Source organism: Mercenaria mercenaria, chromosome 5, assembly GCF_021730395.1.
Source record: "Mercenaria mercenaria strain notata chromosome 5, MADL_Memer_1, whole genome shotgun sequence".
In the NCBI taxonomy this organism is placed as follows: domain Eukaryota; kingdom Metazoa; phylum Mollusca; class Bivalvia; order Venerida; family Veneridae; genus Mercenaria; species Mercenaria mercenaria.
The window spans coordinates 59,193,326-59,207,505 of record NC_069365.1 but is presented as its reverse complement, the minus strand read 5'-3'; the positions used below and the strand labels follow the sequence as shown (position 1 = coordinate 59,207,505).

The window sequence follows — 14,180 nt, the reverse complement described above, 5'->3', positions numbered from 1 at the left end:
CTCCTGATAACTGTGGAGATAGATTTACATATTACTGGATATTAATATCTTAGAGCAAATCCCATTTTCCTTCAAAAATGTATAAACAACTTCATTTCAGTGGGCAGTTAGTTATTCACGCGAACTGGCAACTGGCTGTCCTGGTTGTTGCGGAGACAGATCTCTACTTTTAAAGTGTTGAATATCAGTATTTGAAATAAAACGTGAAACAGAACTTTTTAGAGAAGCCCCTTTTACAGAAGAGAAACACTGTTTATAGAGTGAAATTTGGTGAGTGAACACCGTTTGTCAATCCTAATCCTGTCCATGTTATATCGATGCAATGGAAAAGTAAGCTATCTATGTCCCCTGTGTTACATGATAACACAGTAATGCATCTCACAGTCATGAAATTTTTATTTGATTTTCTCATATTTGTAGACATTTTCCATACTTTGACGTATATATATTTGGTAGCAGAGATTGTTCTCCTTTTAGCAATAGCTTTCTCAACATTTTTACCTTTTAACAATCCTGTGGGTTTTTACCTTTTATAAAAAATCGTCTGTTTGTTGACAAATTTCACCATAAAAATGTCACACTTTCCCTAGAGCATTAAACGATTTGCTCTTTACAAATTTTCTTTACTAACTGCTGACTGTTGCAGTAATTATGCATGATTTTTCATGCTTAGAGGTAGAAAATGCATGGTTTGCATGAGATATAATGAACCCTAAGCCTACAACAAAGTTTAAACTAACATGTCTCCATTTTTCAAAATATTTTATCCAGGATCTTTTTTTTCAGCTCAAATAACTCTTTTTCCAGAAAATGATACTTTAGATATTTTTCAGACTGTGTACTTTGATACAGTTAGCTACAAATAAATCTAAAATTGATAGTGCTTACTTGGAGTTTGTACTTGTGGTTCCAATGCCTACATGATGGTAAACCAATGCAAAGCTTACAGGGCACATTGATTAATAGTTTACAACACCGTTTAGCCTGCCCTGTATTGGGAAGATGATGACACAAATGCATTGGACAAGTAAAAAAAGCAAGATGATGAGACGATACGAGTTGGCATATATCTGTGTAAAAGTGATGACCACATATTATTTCTGATACAACTATAATTGAATAGGTCTAAAAGTTGTATTATGTGAATTGTTTATTATATTGAATAACTAAGCTTATCGATGTTTAAATTAGTCATTGACCGACGTTTAACGATTTGTAACTCAACCGCTCATCGATCGTAAACAATATAATTAATATGTATAAGGTATGATACTGTTACCTGATCAAGTAACAACGTTCACAATACAGACTCAGATAGATATACTTCCTCGTTAATTTGTTTTTCAGAGAATGCAAATTTCATGACGACTCGTGATATTTAGTATTGAACCGGATTATACAAACAATCTCGCATAAGATGTGTGTATTTGTGTAATTTTCTGTCACAGTGGTGGAAAGCAGGATCATTTCTATTTCAACGTCACTTACAACAACTTAAAGCTTAATTATTAGAAGAACTATTGAACGAAGGAATACATTTAAACTTACATTGTTATCGTGCACCATTGCCTATCTATATTTACAAAGGAACATTTACATTTGTAGCCGTGTAATAACATAGCATATGAAAAATATTACACGAATCTGATTGCGACTTAGTGCATAAGTTCTTTCTTCATAGTACAAACCAGTATAGATTTTAGTGGCATATTATGATGAACAATGTCTGGCTGTTGTTGTAGTGATGTTACGGAAGAGGAGCAGTCGTTAAATCCAAGTAGTCATACTGATGAAAGACAACCCGTTAGGAAACAGCCGATGTCACAGAAGTATATCACCGGGAAACATGAAACGAGAAAGTAAAAGTAGTTTTATGTTATTTAGTTTTAAGCAGTATTTATATGACATATGTTGAACTTAAGACATGAAAAGTGTGATTCTGAAATAATGTATTAAGCATTTGTAATTTAGCATTGTTTAATGCAAATATATGTACATATACATGATAACTTGAGGTGTAATACGACATATTATTTTAAATATATTAAACACTTGTAGCATGATTAGTTATATATATGTTAAGAATACCATTGTTTTACCAGTAATTTATTTGTAGTCACGAATCACATGAACTTAGCACGCTGAAAGATAGGAAGGATATATTAACAAAACAGTTACAAGATCTACAGTCACGTTCAAACAAACAAAACGAAAGGTATTATTCAGTCTGGTATTAAGAGGTTATTAGTTATTATATATATGAAGATAGGTTTTTTTTTAGTCTGATGTACTCTAATCATTGTCTTTTTTAGATTTAGTAACACAATATTATATCACATATACATGATGACAAAAATGTTTATCATAAGGTTAAGTTATGTCGGCTAATTCGTGCGTTATAGTCCAATCAAAAAGTGTGCCGTGAACGTATAGATGTTCGAATTCATAAGTACAAATATTCACTATATCAAGATAGTGTTCGCCTGAAAGAATCAGTCCGTTAAAAGTCTACATCTCCATATGTAAATTTTCTTTTTCTCTCTGTAAGATTTTGAGCATAGTTCAATATTTACATATCTATTTTATCCGTTCACACACCGGCAAGATAATGTATTCCGTTGAAGGCCATACACAATAGCTCATATATGTTTTGAATTTTGAATCCCCAAAGCAAGTTTTGGCCTCTGGAAAAAATCTAAAGAAGGGTAAGATAAGACTCCTTTAACAGTGAATAAATAACTTTGACCATGGTAGTTACTGCAATGGTAAAATCTGGGTTGAACTTTTTTCAGGAAACAATGAGTAGGGTTGACAGTTAAGCTCCCCCACTTCTTCCCCACCCCAACGAAACACACACACGCACGCACACACGCACCTGGAAGCCCAACTTTGAAAACGCTCCAACGTCAATGACAATTGCATTTTTACTCATTTCAGTATTCCTCTTTTAAAATAGATGCAGAAATGCTCGTAAAGTTAATCCAAGTTACATATATTTCAGTAACACATATTTTCAGCAAATAATGCACACTCTTAAATGCAATTTTGTATAACGTTTTGTAGATTATTTAATTACATGATATAGTGCTCGTATCTGGATATAAATGGTTACCTCAAATTCCTCTTGCAGATATAAAAAGGAAATAGATAGACGTGATTTAGAAATCAGTGAACTGAAAAAGGAGGCAGAAAACCTTAAACGTAAAAATAATGAGCTTCTTACAAGGTTAGTAGTGTTTGTTTGTTTCAAACCTGATCTATTTGGATTTAATTTACCGAAAGCCGACTTAGGCATTATAACATACATATGTGAGTTACTTCAGCCGTTACTCGTATTCAAATGTTCATTTTAATTTCTGAAATTTCTTTAAACTTTTACATTCTCCCTATTTCTTCTATTGAAAATTATGACATTAATTTTTGCTTGACCCGCAAAAGATACGATAAAACCTCTTAGTTATAAATTGAGCGCACATTTTATACAAAATACAATATTTCCTGTTTGGAAACCCTTTGCGAGCTGAGCGTTGCTCTTTAAGAGTCAGTTCGACTACCGGAGGGAGAAGGTGAAATTCACATTAATGACTACACGTACACTCTAACTATCTAAACTATCTAAACTATCTAAATAAATGCACTATTACCGAAAAAATATGTAAATGCTATAGCATATGACATACCTGTGTTTCAAATAAAGAGTCGAAAAAAACGTCAATTATTGCGGCTTATACACCTCAGATAAAACCCAATTCCAAATAAATGTAATTTGCTGAAACAAAAATGTATAAGAAGTTCGATTTTCAATCAAACATTGGCTATTACATTTTATTCTCCTTCTGAGCGTTTACCAGGCGTGATATTTGAAAAATGTTGAAGTGAAATTTAATCTTTGAAATGGACAGAAAGTCGTTTTCAGTCAGCATTAAAATGATAACCTAACGCTTCGACAAACTAATAATCTGTTAAAATCTTGACAAAGTGCTAACCAAATAATTACAGAATATCAGACAGCCCAAACAATGTGTCAATCTAACTATTTGTTGAGGTTTTATTGCTATTGGAAACAGGTTAAGTGCTGCAGCAAGCGCAAAACTTACTGATGAAAATCCAAACATAGCAGATTTGAGCGACATGAACCGACCAACAAAGATATCAGAGCAATTTGCAGAGATATATGATAACGAGTGGACCGATGCATTTGAAGCACTAACGAATACAGAGGAAGGAAACAAACCGGAAGAAGAGGCATGTAAGTCCTTGCTCCATATACTGACGGTAAGTGTAAAGAGAATTTATTTTCAGATTATTGATATATCATTAAAATGATCTTCAGAATTTTACAATATCGTTTTTCGTTCCCCGTTTATATACTATTTCGACGTAAAGTATTGAATGAACAGTCTAAACGAAGAAGCAAAATTAAAAGATACATGTACTTTTGTTTTACCTCCCACCAGATTCTAGCCCTTTCATTGGTTGAGTAGTGCCACGTGGTTGCCCTCCATATTTCTATAGAGGGTCAGTGGGTGACCCTACATGAGAATTGCAATTCAGAATTGCGTGATGTTGACCATAAAATTAACATTATTATTTTAAAACTTCAAAAGGATCCTACTACCACCTCCAGAGGCCTTTCGAGAAGTAATTAAGTGGTCGATAAAACAAATCAATTATTGGGTTTGTTACTGACCCTCTACGGAAATATGTAGGGTCAGTATGCTATATAGAGAGCTCGGCTTCGCCTCGCCCTCCATAAAGCATACTGACCATACATATTTCCGTAGAGGGTCAGTAACAAACCCAATAATTAATAATATATGTGTTCGCTATAGTTAAGGAGTCGGTTAAACAAAGAAGATATACAGATGCAAGTTTGATTTTATTAATATTTTAGAATGGAATGAACTTGTCATAGAATTTACATACACTGTCACTCTGCTTATTACATATCCATTTTCGCATTACAGACAATATATTCCAAATGTTATGAAAAGTCAAAAGAAGGTCTGCAGGAAATGACGAAATCACTAGTATCTTTCAACGGGGTAAATGTATTACTAGTCTGGCTACGGACTAGAATTTTTTTAATTGTTTTCAATCATTTCTCATACATTCTGACCGATCTTTCTTGGCTCTGGTTATCTATTATGTTTTGAAAAAAATAGAGGACATAATTATACAAAATATGAATAGCCTCACGAATTATCTCCTGTGAACAAAAACATAGGGTCTGAACACAAACGAATGTATTACTCGTGGTTCGTTTAAAGCGGCATAACTCTACTTTGTAAAGGTGGCCTATGTCACAAACGCAATGTCAAAAATATTATTAAATATGAAAATAGTATTTAAAGGGAGAAAATTATCTGAAACTAACAGAGACGTTTAGAAGTTGCTCATCTTTACCGAATAAACGTAATGTATTAAAGAAAGCACAAAACAATGACACAATTGTAGAACGGCATCAGTTATGTAAATTGTACATAATTATTGCGTTTTAGTAATGTTAAAACAATATCTTCATCTTCAAACAGATGGACATACCTTCAAAAGAACTTTTGAAGATGTTGAAAGATGACAGAAAAAAGAACTATAGCTATACGATAAATAAACTTAGAGAGGTGGGAATATTTTGACATTATATTCAACTTCTTATTTTCATTTTGTATATATATCATATTTTGAACCCATTGAAAGGCTGTAAAAGTTTGGCAATAAGTTAAATATAATGGTCACTTTAGTTTCAACAAATACATTTAGAAACATACATGTAATTATTACATTACTTACGTGATACTTGTCATACAATTTAGTGGTTACGTTTGATGGCCAACACTTACAACATATACAAAATATGCTCCAAACGTTGATTTATTTTTCTTTGCATTGACAAATATATTTAAGAAATAATAAGTTCCCAAACGTGGTTTATCGTAGAATAACCCGAGTTTTGAGTTTTTATGTGTAAGAATATATCACGAAGGCGGTAGGCCTGAGTGATATATTGTTTCGCATAAAAACAAAAACTGGGGTTATTCTACGATAAATCACACTTGGGAACTTATTATTTCGATTCTAGCACGACATACTAGTATCAAAAGTGTTAGAAAAAAAATGGCAACTACTTTTTACGACCGCGCTACGCACGCGAGTGGTTTATTGCAGAATAACCCGAGATAGATTGCTCTACATGTATGTAGGTTATTCGCTGGTCGTGTTAGAATCTATATTATTCATACAAAAAAATATATACCATTGTTTAATATATACGTGTGTTCTTCAGGAGATAGCATCCTCTCTACAAGACATAATCAAGGAGCAAGATGAATTTTTCATCCCAAAATTCATTGAAAAATGCACAACGGTGTGTTGGCTGATGGCCATTCAGGATCCACCAGTATCTATGGATGTTGAGACGGACCGGCATGATGAAGAATTAGATACAGATAAATACAAACATTATACACAATCTGGAAGAGTCATCGATTACATAGTTTGGCCTGTATTATATCTATATGAAGGAGGAAATATTCTGAACAAAGGTATTGCTCAGGGAAAGAAGAGTGAAAAAAATGATGTCATTATTACTCATTTCTGAAACTGTATCCTTCAGACTTTCGTGGTCGGTTTAAGAATTGCAATGCACAAAATACGTACTCAAGTGCTCACGCTTATGAACATTTAGGTAGCTGCAAGTATATATTGCGGCATGCTGAATATCTAAACATAATAAATAAATTGCCAGAAAACGTTCCTTGACTTCTAAGACTTCTCTATATTATATCTTTATTATATATGAGGGAGAAAACATTTCAAACATAGGTATTGAATAAAGGAGGTTGATTTCAATTATTATGTAACACAGCAGAAAGAGCAATATTGTGAAGTGTCATTGTAATAAATTGTGTTCACTTATTTGTTTGGAATATTTTATAACCAGACAAAACGTATAAAATGTAACCCTATAAACGGTTTGTCCTAACCAGTCGTATCATAGACTCATTATGAACATTTGCAATTTTATCAATTTTAATATTATCAAAATTTCACTATTCTGACGGTAGTGTTATCCATAATTAAGTTCAGTAAATCATATCAAATGTAAGAAATCTTAATGAAGATAAGTCATTTCAGCTATCAAATGGAAAATGGAATGCCCCCGTTTCTTGAAGATCACTGATTTGGTGGCACACCAGTGTCTACAAGCTCTCAAATCAGGATGGTTCAAACGAAGTTAACTATGTAACTAATGGTTTCGCAACATTCGTAATTAAAATTTGTAGATATATGTTTATATGATTTTATGACTGAATTTAATAGCAAATATCTCGTACCCTATACATTAAACATGTTGAATATATCAGGTAACAAGGTAACTTGCATTGATAGTGTTATTACAGCTCTATAATGTATAAAATGCATCAAACCATATCACTTTCACCAAACCAGAAAGAAAATGCCACTGTACATGTTATACCCTACCCCTAAGTATTCTATGAAAACAATGATCATGAACGGGAAAATATACGTTTAGTTCAATCACATATTTCTCCCCTACATTAAATATATATAATTAGATAGTACATCTTTGTATCTAGTACACATACAAGTGATTCGCTAAAACTTACATACTGTTAACCTTAGCTAATAAGTTATGAACACTGTGCATGTCCGTTTGATGAAACCGACATCAGGTATCAGGTTACATATCAAAGAACATTTATCAATTGACCTTATGTTATAATCCGGTTAGAATCTACTAACATCCACTTTCATTTCAATTGCATTAGGACGTGACATTGTGTAGAATTTGATTATTTCACATTTAGACATATTTGGATGAAGTGAAACAAAGATTAGATACATTTAAAAAGAGAACAAGTGTACTCCTTTTATTCAACATATACTACATATTAATAAAAATAATTTTTGTGAAGATCCTACGAAAGCATATAATGCAGCTAAATAAATTTGGTTTCATTGAAAAAGAAATATTATGCATGATTTAGTTTAACGACTTTGTCAGAATTTATTTCCCTTTAAGTGTTATTGTTCGATAATACTTATTATACTAAACCAATGTGGTCAATGAGGACATTGGGGGATTTTATTGTGTTTTTTCGCTGTAACAGCTGTTTTGTATGTAACTGGGCGGTATGATTTACTAAATGCTTTTCAAAGTAGTTTAACCGTGAGATTTGAGATAACATGGGTCACAAACGTACTATCATTTACTTCTGATATGATTCAATAATTGCAAGCATAAAATATTACATTATTCAATATTACAATTATATCTGTTTATTCATAATTTATAGACGTATTGGGGTGTAACATTTTCAATAAAGTGAATAGCGATTTATATTTGACAATTGTCTTTCACCACCATTTTTGTATTTCAAAACTTTTCAGATCAGTTATTACCATTTGGTGCTTGTGTTAATTACCGATAATGCGATCATATTTCATAACATAATTGCATGAAGTCAAATAAGCAAAATCTCTAGACAAAGTCCTTTTTTTGAAAGAAGTGTAGTTTGGAAGATTAATGTGCGATTTGTACAATAATATAAACATACATTAATTAAAACTAAATATAATTATTTTGGATCTTCTACAATTCGCCATATGTTCCAGCTGAATTTATCAAGTAATATAAAATAAACATGTATTGTCTAGATTTCTTTTTCAAAAAGCAACTATGCATTTCAAGTCCTATGCAGTTATTGATGTAAGAAAATAAACGCTTTAAGCAACTTGAAGTGCTATTGTAAATTTTCACGACAAGAACTATGGGAGGTCTTGTTTGCCTGGAAAGGAAACCGACTTCTATAAACAAATCGAAAACGTATGGATCTCGTTGTAAATCTAAATCAGATCGGTCAACGTTAAAGACACCAACATATGACGAAGTTCCTGGGATATGTAGTACAGACAAATCTGTAACCAATAACGATGTAACTCTGTATGAAACAATAAGGTGTGTAACAAGTAAGAACAACAGTAATACCAAAATAAGTGCATGTAGTTCCACTTCTGATGATAAGTCATACGCGAAGGTGTTAAGTGTGAAGGGAAATTTGTCAACGGATGATAGTAAGACTTATGAAACTGTCAGAAGTGTTCATTTGACAGACAGTCAATCTGTTTCAAGTGGTACGAAAGGTGATACTCAATATACCTCAATGGATCAAGTTATCCTGGCTACAGCTGATGTATGCAACACTGAGCAATGTACAGAACAAGATTGTGATCGCTTAAGTGATATGTGTGCATTGTGTGCTAGTAACAGCGTCGCAGAACAAGCAACACATATCTGTCTAACTTGCAGCAAATTTGGGAGATATTTCTGCTATAAATGTCTTCATTTACACAACAAATTTAATTACGACCATGATGTAAAATCCCTGTCAGCTCCGATGTATGACAACAGGTATGCCATATTTTACTTCAACCTAAGCTGTAAAGTTACACGATCTACGATAATATCATTTACACTCGTTATTGTTTAGAGCAAAACTATTCTGATGTGGAGGTGATTGCTTTGAAGATTTAAGTTTATCTACCACAATGATGTTAAAACAAACATATTTTCCTTTGTAGAGCGGATTTTGATTGTTTGTTTATTTATTTGTTTTGGGTTTAACGCCGTTTTTTATCCGTACTTCAGTTATTTAACGGCAGGCAGTTAACCTATCCAATGTTCCTGGATTCAGTTCCAGTACAAACCTGTTCAACTGCCATTTTTTCCCACATGAATCAAAGACTGTGTGTTGAACAGATTAACCCGTGTTAATTTAAAACATTCAAATTGCATCTACTTCTTGTTTCACTTAAAGATCGATACTGGAAAAATCGGGTTAAAGGAATCCTATGGCGAGCGATATTACAAATATCACACGAAACACGATTAATAATATAGTTATAGAGGACATGCGTATGTCATTTGTCATATAATGATACTAGCTGCAATGTTGAATCATTAGGTTCAGTTTGGCGAAATATCACGGAATGTTTTGAAACTGTCAGATCAAGTGTAAGACATGGTGTCATTTAAACTTGGAATTTAATGGGAATTAAATAAACGGCATAATACTGTTGTTCGAAAACAAGTCACGTGTGTAATTGAGTTCCGCTTAAGCCGGTGCTAGGGGGCGTGAGAGGTGTTGCAATTTTCACTACCTCTCATGAACAGATTCAATCAAACCAAGTCTGCTATTATTGTTTTTGGTTGCATTCTTTGCTTCCAAAGGATCTTATCACAGATTTTCTTTGCAATCATCTGTTCATTCATTTTATTAGACAATTGAACGTTATTTTTCCTTTATCAGATTTTCAGACATCCAAGCTAACACAAAACAATTAAATAAACGCCCAAACAGCTCTGTCTTAAGTAATACATCAAGAGCAGAAATCCGATCACAGAATACACTTCTTTTACAATCAGAGATAGCACAACACTGTCATTACGAAATGGCGAATTTTTCAACTGAAGAAACAAATAGAAACTACAAAACAGCTAACTGGATCAATGAGGCGACCAGCTGGAATTCTGATAGACCCTCTGTGCAAGATAAAGAACGAAAGTTTACCTATGGACCTCACTGGAACCCAAAAGTGCACAATTGCTGTAACGAGGTTCAGAATAAACAATACCAACTAATGAATGGAGAAGACACTGCAATGAGCCGATTCCAAGAGCAAGCAAAAGATACTAACTCCAATTATGTTTGGCAATGTGAATTACCAACTCAGCATTACGGGGTTGTCGGAAAAATAAATAAACAACTTACTCGTACTCGGAAGTACGCAGAACATTGCTTAAAAAATGAAGAGCGTGTTAAGAACGAAGAAAATGAAAGACATAACATGGCGACGGATTATGCCGAAAACGTGACCAACGAAGCAATGAGGCATGAACGGCATTCACCAAAATTGCAACATTCATATCAGCTGAAAAGAAATGGAGATTTGTTCTCGTTACATACAATATCGAATCGACGACACGAATCAGTGAACAGGTCTATTAAAATATCAAAACAGTTTTTAGAACTGTACAATAAGGAATGGGCAGATGGTTTCAATGCCCTTGTTCACGCAGTCAAAGGAAATAAAACTGAACAGCAAGCTTGTGAGCTTCTCCTACGAGTATTAACTGTAAGTCCACTCAGCCCTATAGAGCATACAACAAATAATTCAATTGCAATCATTTCTCAAACAAAAATTTTACGCGTTGATCTATTATAGCATGTTTGTACAAGAAAAAATTACGACGGACAGTATTATTCGATTTATACATTCACATATTTAATGACTTCCATATAATAAGCGACACCTTTAGCTTTTTCTCTTAATTTCCATTGGTTGCTACTTCGGCTGATGGGCCCGACTCGTTGCATTAAACTTATAAAATTAAAACAATGCAGCTTCGTAAGCCTTTTGTATGTTGAGTTCCTTTAACTGTACGATAAATAGCTCTAATACTAGTGATAGCGGTAAATCTTATTGTACTTGACAAATATACCTTTTGGAAAGTATTTATCCTTTGAAATGAAAAATGCTAAAACACAATGCACTGACATTTTCAGACTATATATTTGATGTGCAAGGAAAAGGTTCAGAACAATCCCAAATCAAATACGTCGATATCCTCTAAGGATAAGGTAAGATCTTTATACATAAACATTTTGTATTTCAATGCTGCCTTCAAAATATCTATTTTGTATTAGAAAGCAAACATGTTTGTCACTACCCGTTTACTATGGTCTTTAAAATGTTATTCTACTACAAGCCATCAGTTTCTAAAATATCAGAACAGAACAGGGTTAGACTGCATGCAGTGAGTTGTTCCATTTCACGTGCAGTCATGTCATGTAGCATTATACATGTACTTTTACATAGCAAGTACGTTTTCTCTTGGTTTACAGTTGGAATAAATGTGTATAATTATATAGACTTTTGAATGAAAACATTTATGCATATATGTTTCATGTATTAAAATGTTCAAATAAGGTACCACATTATATGTTGTCTTTGTGTCATTAGTGTTGATTAAAATGTGTTTAATGTTCACTTTAGATTGATGAAATTGCTACAACTTCGCAAGATGACAGGAGGAAGCAACCTACTTATCTAATGAAAGAAATAACAAGGGTAAAATAAGATGTCAGTTAAATACGAAATGTATAGCTTAGCCTTAGCAGTGCCTTTGAAGCACATTCAATTCCTTTTTTTAAGATATTTACACTATACATGTATAATCTTTCTTTTTAAATATTTGCTTTTTCTTATGAATCTCAAACTTGTATTTTTGTTATTTTAGGAGGTCATGCATTCTTTTCAAGAATCCCTACCGAAAGAAGAACGGTTACTTATTACTCAATTTATCATCAGATGTGCAGGAGTATGTTTTCTAATGGTAAACCAAGAACCGCAATTCTGTATCGATACGAACATAAATCGTCATGGAGAACATTTCGATGCAAGCCGATACAAAGCTTACCGGGCACAGGGAAACTCTATTGACTACATAGTTTGGCCTGTCTTGTATTTGGAAGATAATGACACAATTGTTAACAAAGGAATTGTACAAGTAATGAAGCAAGACAGCTGTATTTAGATTACAAAACGCTACGAATTGACAGATATATGTGTGAAAGTGTAACTCTATTATTTCAGGTATAATCATTGTTACAGTATATATGTTAGATTTATTACAGTTGTGTTATCATACAACCACCTAAAGACAGCAGTTATGGGTCATTGTACAACAGGAATATAATGTCGCTACATATGTATGCATTTACAACAAACTACATTGTATCACATCATCTATCACAACTGGTATTAGATGTGTGCAACTTGCTTAATCGTGTCCTTATGGACATACGCTGCATTCCCTGTATATGAGATCGGCGAATTTTTTCCCAATAATATAATTTCTTCAAACATTGGATATTGAAAGACAATCATCTAACAAACAAAAATATGCAATAAAATCATAGGTCACTGGTATTGAAAAAGAGTTATCTGCCTTTTCTCAGCTGGGAGTTCCAGTTATACTGTCTTGTCTAAATGACAATAGGGTGAAATCGGCATATATAAAGCTTACTGTCGGTTCCACGGAGGGGCCGCTATTTGAATTTGTATTATGTTATGTATATTGTCTTTATGTTGCTTGTTGGTGGTGTTACTTTTCTTTCTCTACCTCCCCGCTTTCTACCTTCACGTCTCCTTCTTTTTACTATGATTGAAGTTAGTTATATACCATATAAGGTCTGGAACATCCAGCTGGTGAATTTGTTACCTATCATCCCGGTATCGTTGATGCTTACACTGCTATGGCTTGTGGTCTAGGGAGGCTGTTTTAAGAGTTCGGCTTTCTAAGTTAAATATTCATCTTTGCTTTTTATTCTTCCCCAAGAACCCCGCCACTTTCTCTACCCCATCCCCATTTTTGTATCTTGCAAATAACTGAAATATACTTGTTGTTGGATTTTTAAAGCAACCGTCTTTCCACTACAGTTTCTACTTGTTTTGGGCCTGCCGTGCGACGTATGGCTCTGGATGTGTTTGTTATGCTCATTGCTTCCAGGAAATCTACCCTTACCTTTTAAACTTTTTTATGTACATATCACTGTTTATTTGTACATTTGTTGAAATACGGAACACTTCGAAAATTATCTGAAAACGCACCTGCTTTTTATTTGCAGTATACATGAATTTAGCTTACTCGTCAAATATACATTGTTTGTCAAAGATAACATTTACTCCAGAAGAGTGTCAGAAAAATTGAATAGTTATGCGAATATTCAATTACATGTAAATGTTACAAATTTTGTTATCAAAGACAGTGACCTAATTATGCGTTCTGTTAATCTACGACCTGTCCTGATCCCCGTGGTTTTCCCAGATGTCAGACAATTGACTAAATTTATGTTCAAGGTATGTTCTTGACTTTCTTTACACGATCGATATTTTCTTTATTTCTTACAAAGCGGGTTATTATAATAAAAGAATGCACGATCTCAAAGTCTTCCGTGGTATATGCATAGATCGTGTCCATTACAGAGACCCTTCTCCATCGTTAGGTAGTTCGGCAATCAGTTTTTAAATGTCATGACTTGTATTATTTTCAATTAATATTTCTGTCTAAAACAAACATTATTTTGTGGAAATGA

The 14,180-nt window shown here is 33.3% G+C and overlaps 2 protein-coding genes across 3 annotated transcripts; both read left to right on the top strand.

Moving 5' to 3' along the window:
- The first annotated feature begins 1,277 nt into the window (after positions 1-1,277).
- Positions 1,278-6,915, top strand: LOC123559061 (uncharacterized). 2 transcript variants are annotated; one of them, XM_045350881.2, is made up of 7 exons: positions 1,282-1,859; positions 2,117-2,215; positions 3,131-3,226; positions 4,068-4,275; positions 4,968-5,045; positions 5,535-5,621; positions 6,284-6,915. In XM_045350881.2, exons 1-7 carry the CDS (start codon positions 1,723-1,725, stop codon positions 6,596-6,598), a joined length of 1,020 nt encoding a protein of 339 aa, XP_045206816.2. In that variant the 5' UTR covers positions 1,282-1,722; the 3' UTR covers positions 6,599-6,915. The 2 variants fall into 2 exon arrangements, with proteins under 2 accessions (XP_053399696.1, XP_045206816.2); XM_053543721.1 differs by lacking the exon at positions 3,131-3,226 and having other exon boundaries at positions 1,278-1,859.
- Positions 6,916-7,156: 241 nt separating this feature from the next.
- Positions 7,157-13,861, top strand: LOC123557363 (uncharacterized). Its single transcript, XM_053543719.1, has 4 exons — positions 7,157-9,433; positions 10,332-11,157; positions 11,589-12,153; positions 12,323-13,861. Exons 1-3 carry the CDS (start codon positions 8,793-8,795, stop codon positions 11,727-11,729), a joined length of 1,608 nt encoding a protein of 535 aa, XP_053399694.1. The 5' UTR covers positions 7,157-8,792; the 3' UTR covers positions 11,730-12,153; positions 12,323-13,861.
- Positions 13,862-14,180: the final 319 nt, after the last annotated feature.

Bases quoted from the DNA above. Each gene is read 5' to 3' on its own strand.
- LOC123557363 (XM_053543719.1), top strand. From the start codon at position 8,793: ATGGGAGGTCTTGTTTGCCTGGAAAGGAAACCGACTTCTATAAACAAA. The intron at 9,434-10,331 runs GTATGCCATATT...TTCCTTTATCAG, and splicing joins GCTCCGATGTATGACAACAG to ATTTTCAGACATCCAAGCTA. The intron at 11,158-11,588 runs GTAAGTCCACTC...TGACATTTTCAG, and splicing joins TTCTCCTACGAGTATTAACT to ACTATATATTTGATGTGCAA.
- LOC123559061 (XM_045350881.2), top strand. From the start codon at position 1,723: ATGTCTGGCTGTTGTTGTAGTGATGTTACGGAAGAGGAGCAGTCGTTA. The intron at 1,860-2,116 runs GTAAAAGTAGTT...ATTTATTTGTAG, and splicing joins GGGAAACATGAAACGAGAAA to TCACGAATCACATGAACTTA. The intron at 4,276-4,967 runs GTAAGTGTAAAG...TTCGCATTACAG, and splicing joins CCTTGCTCCATATACTGACG to ACAATATATTCCAAATGTTA.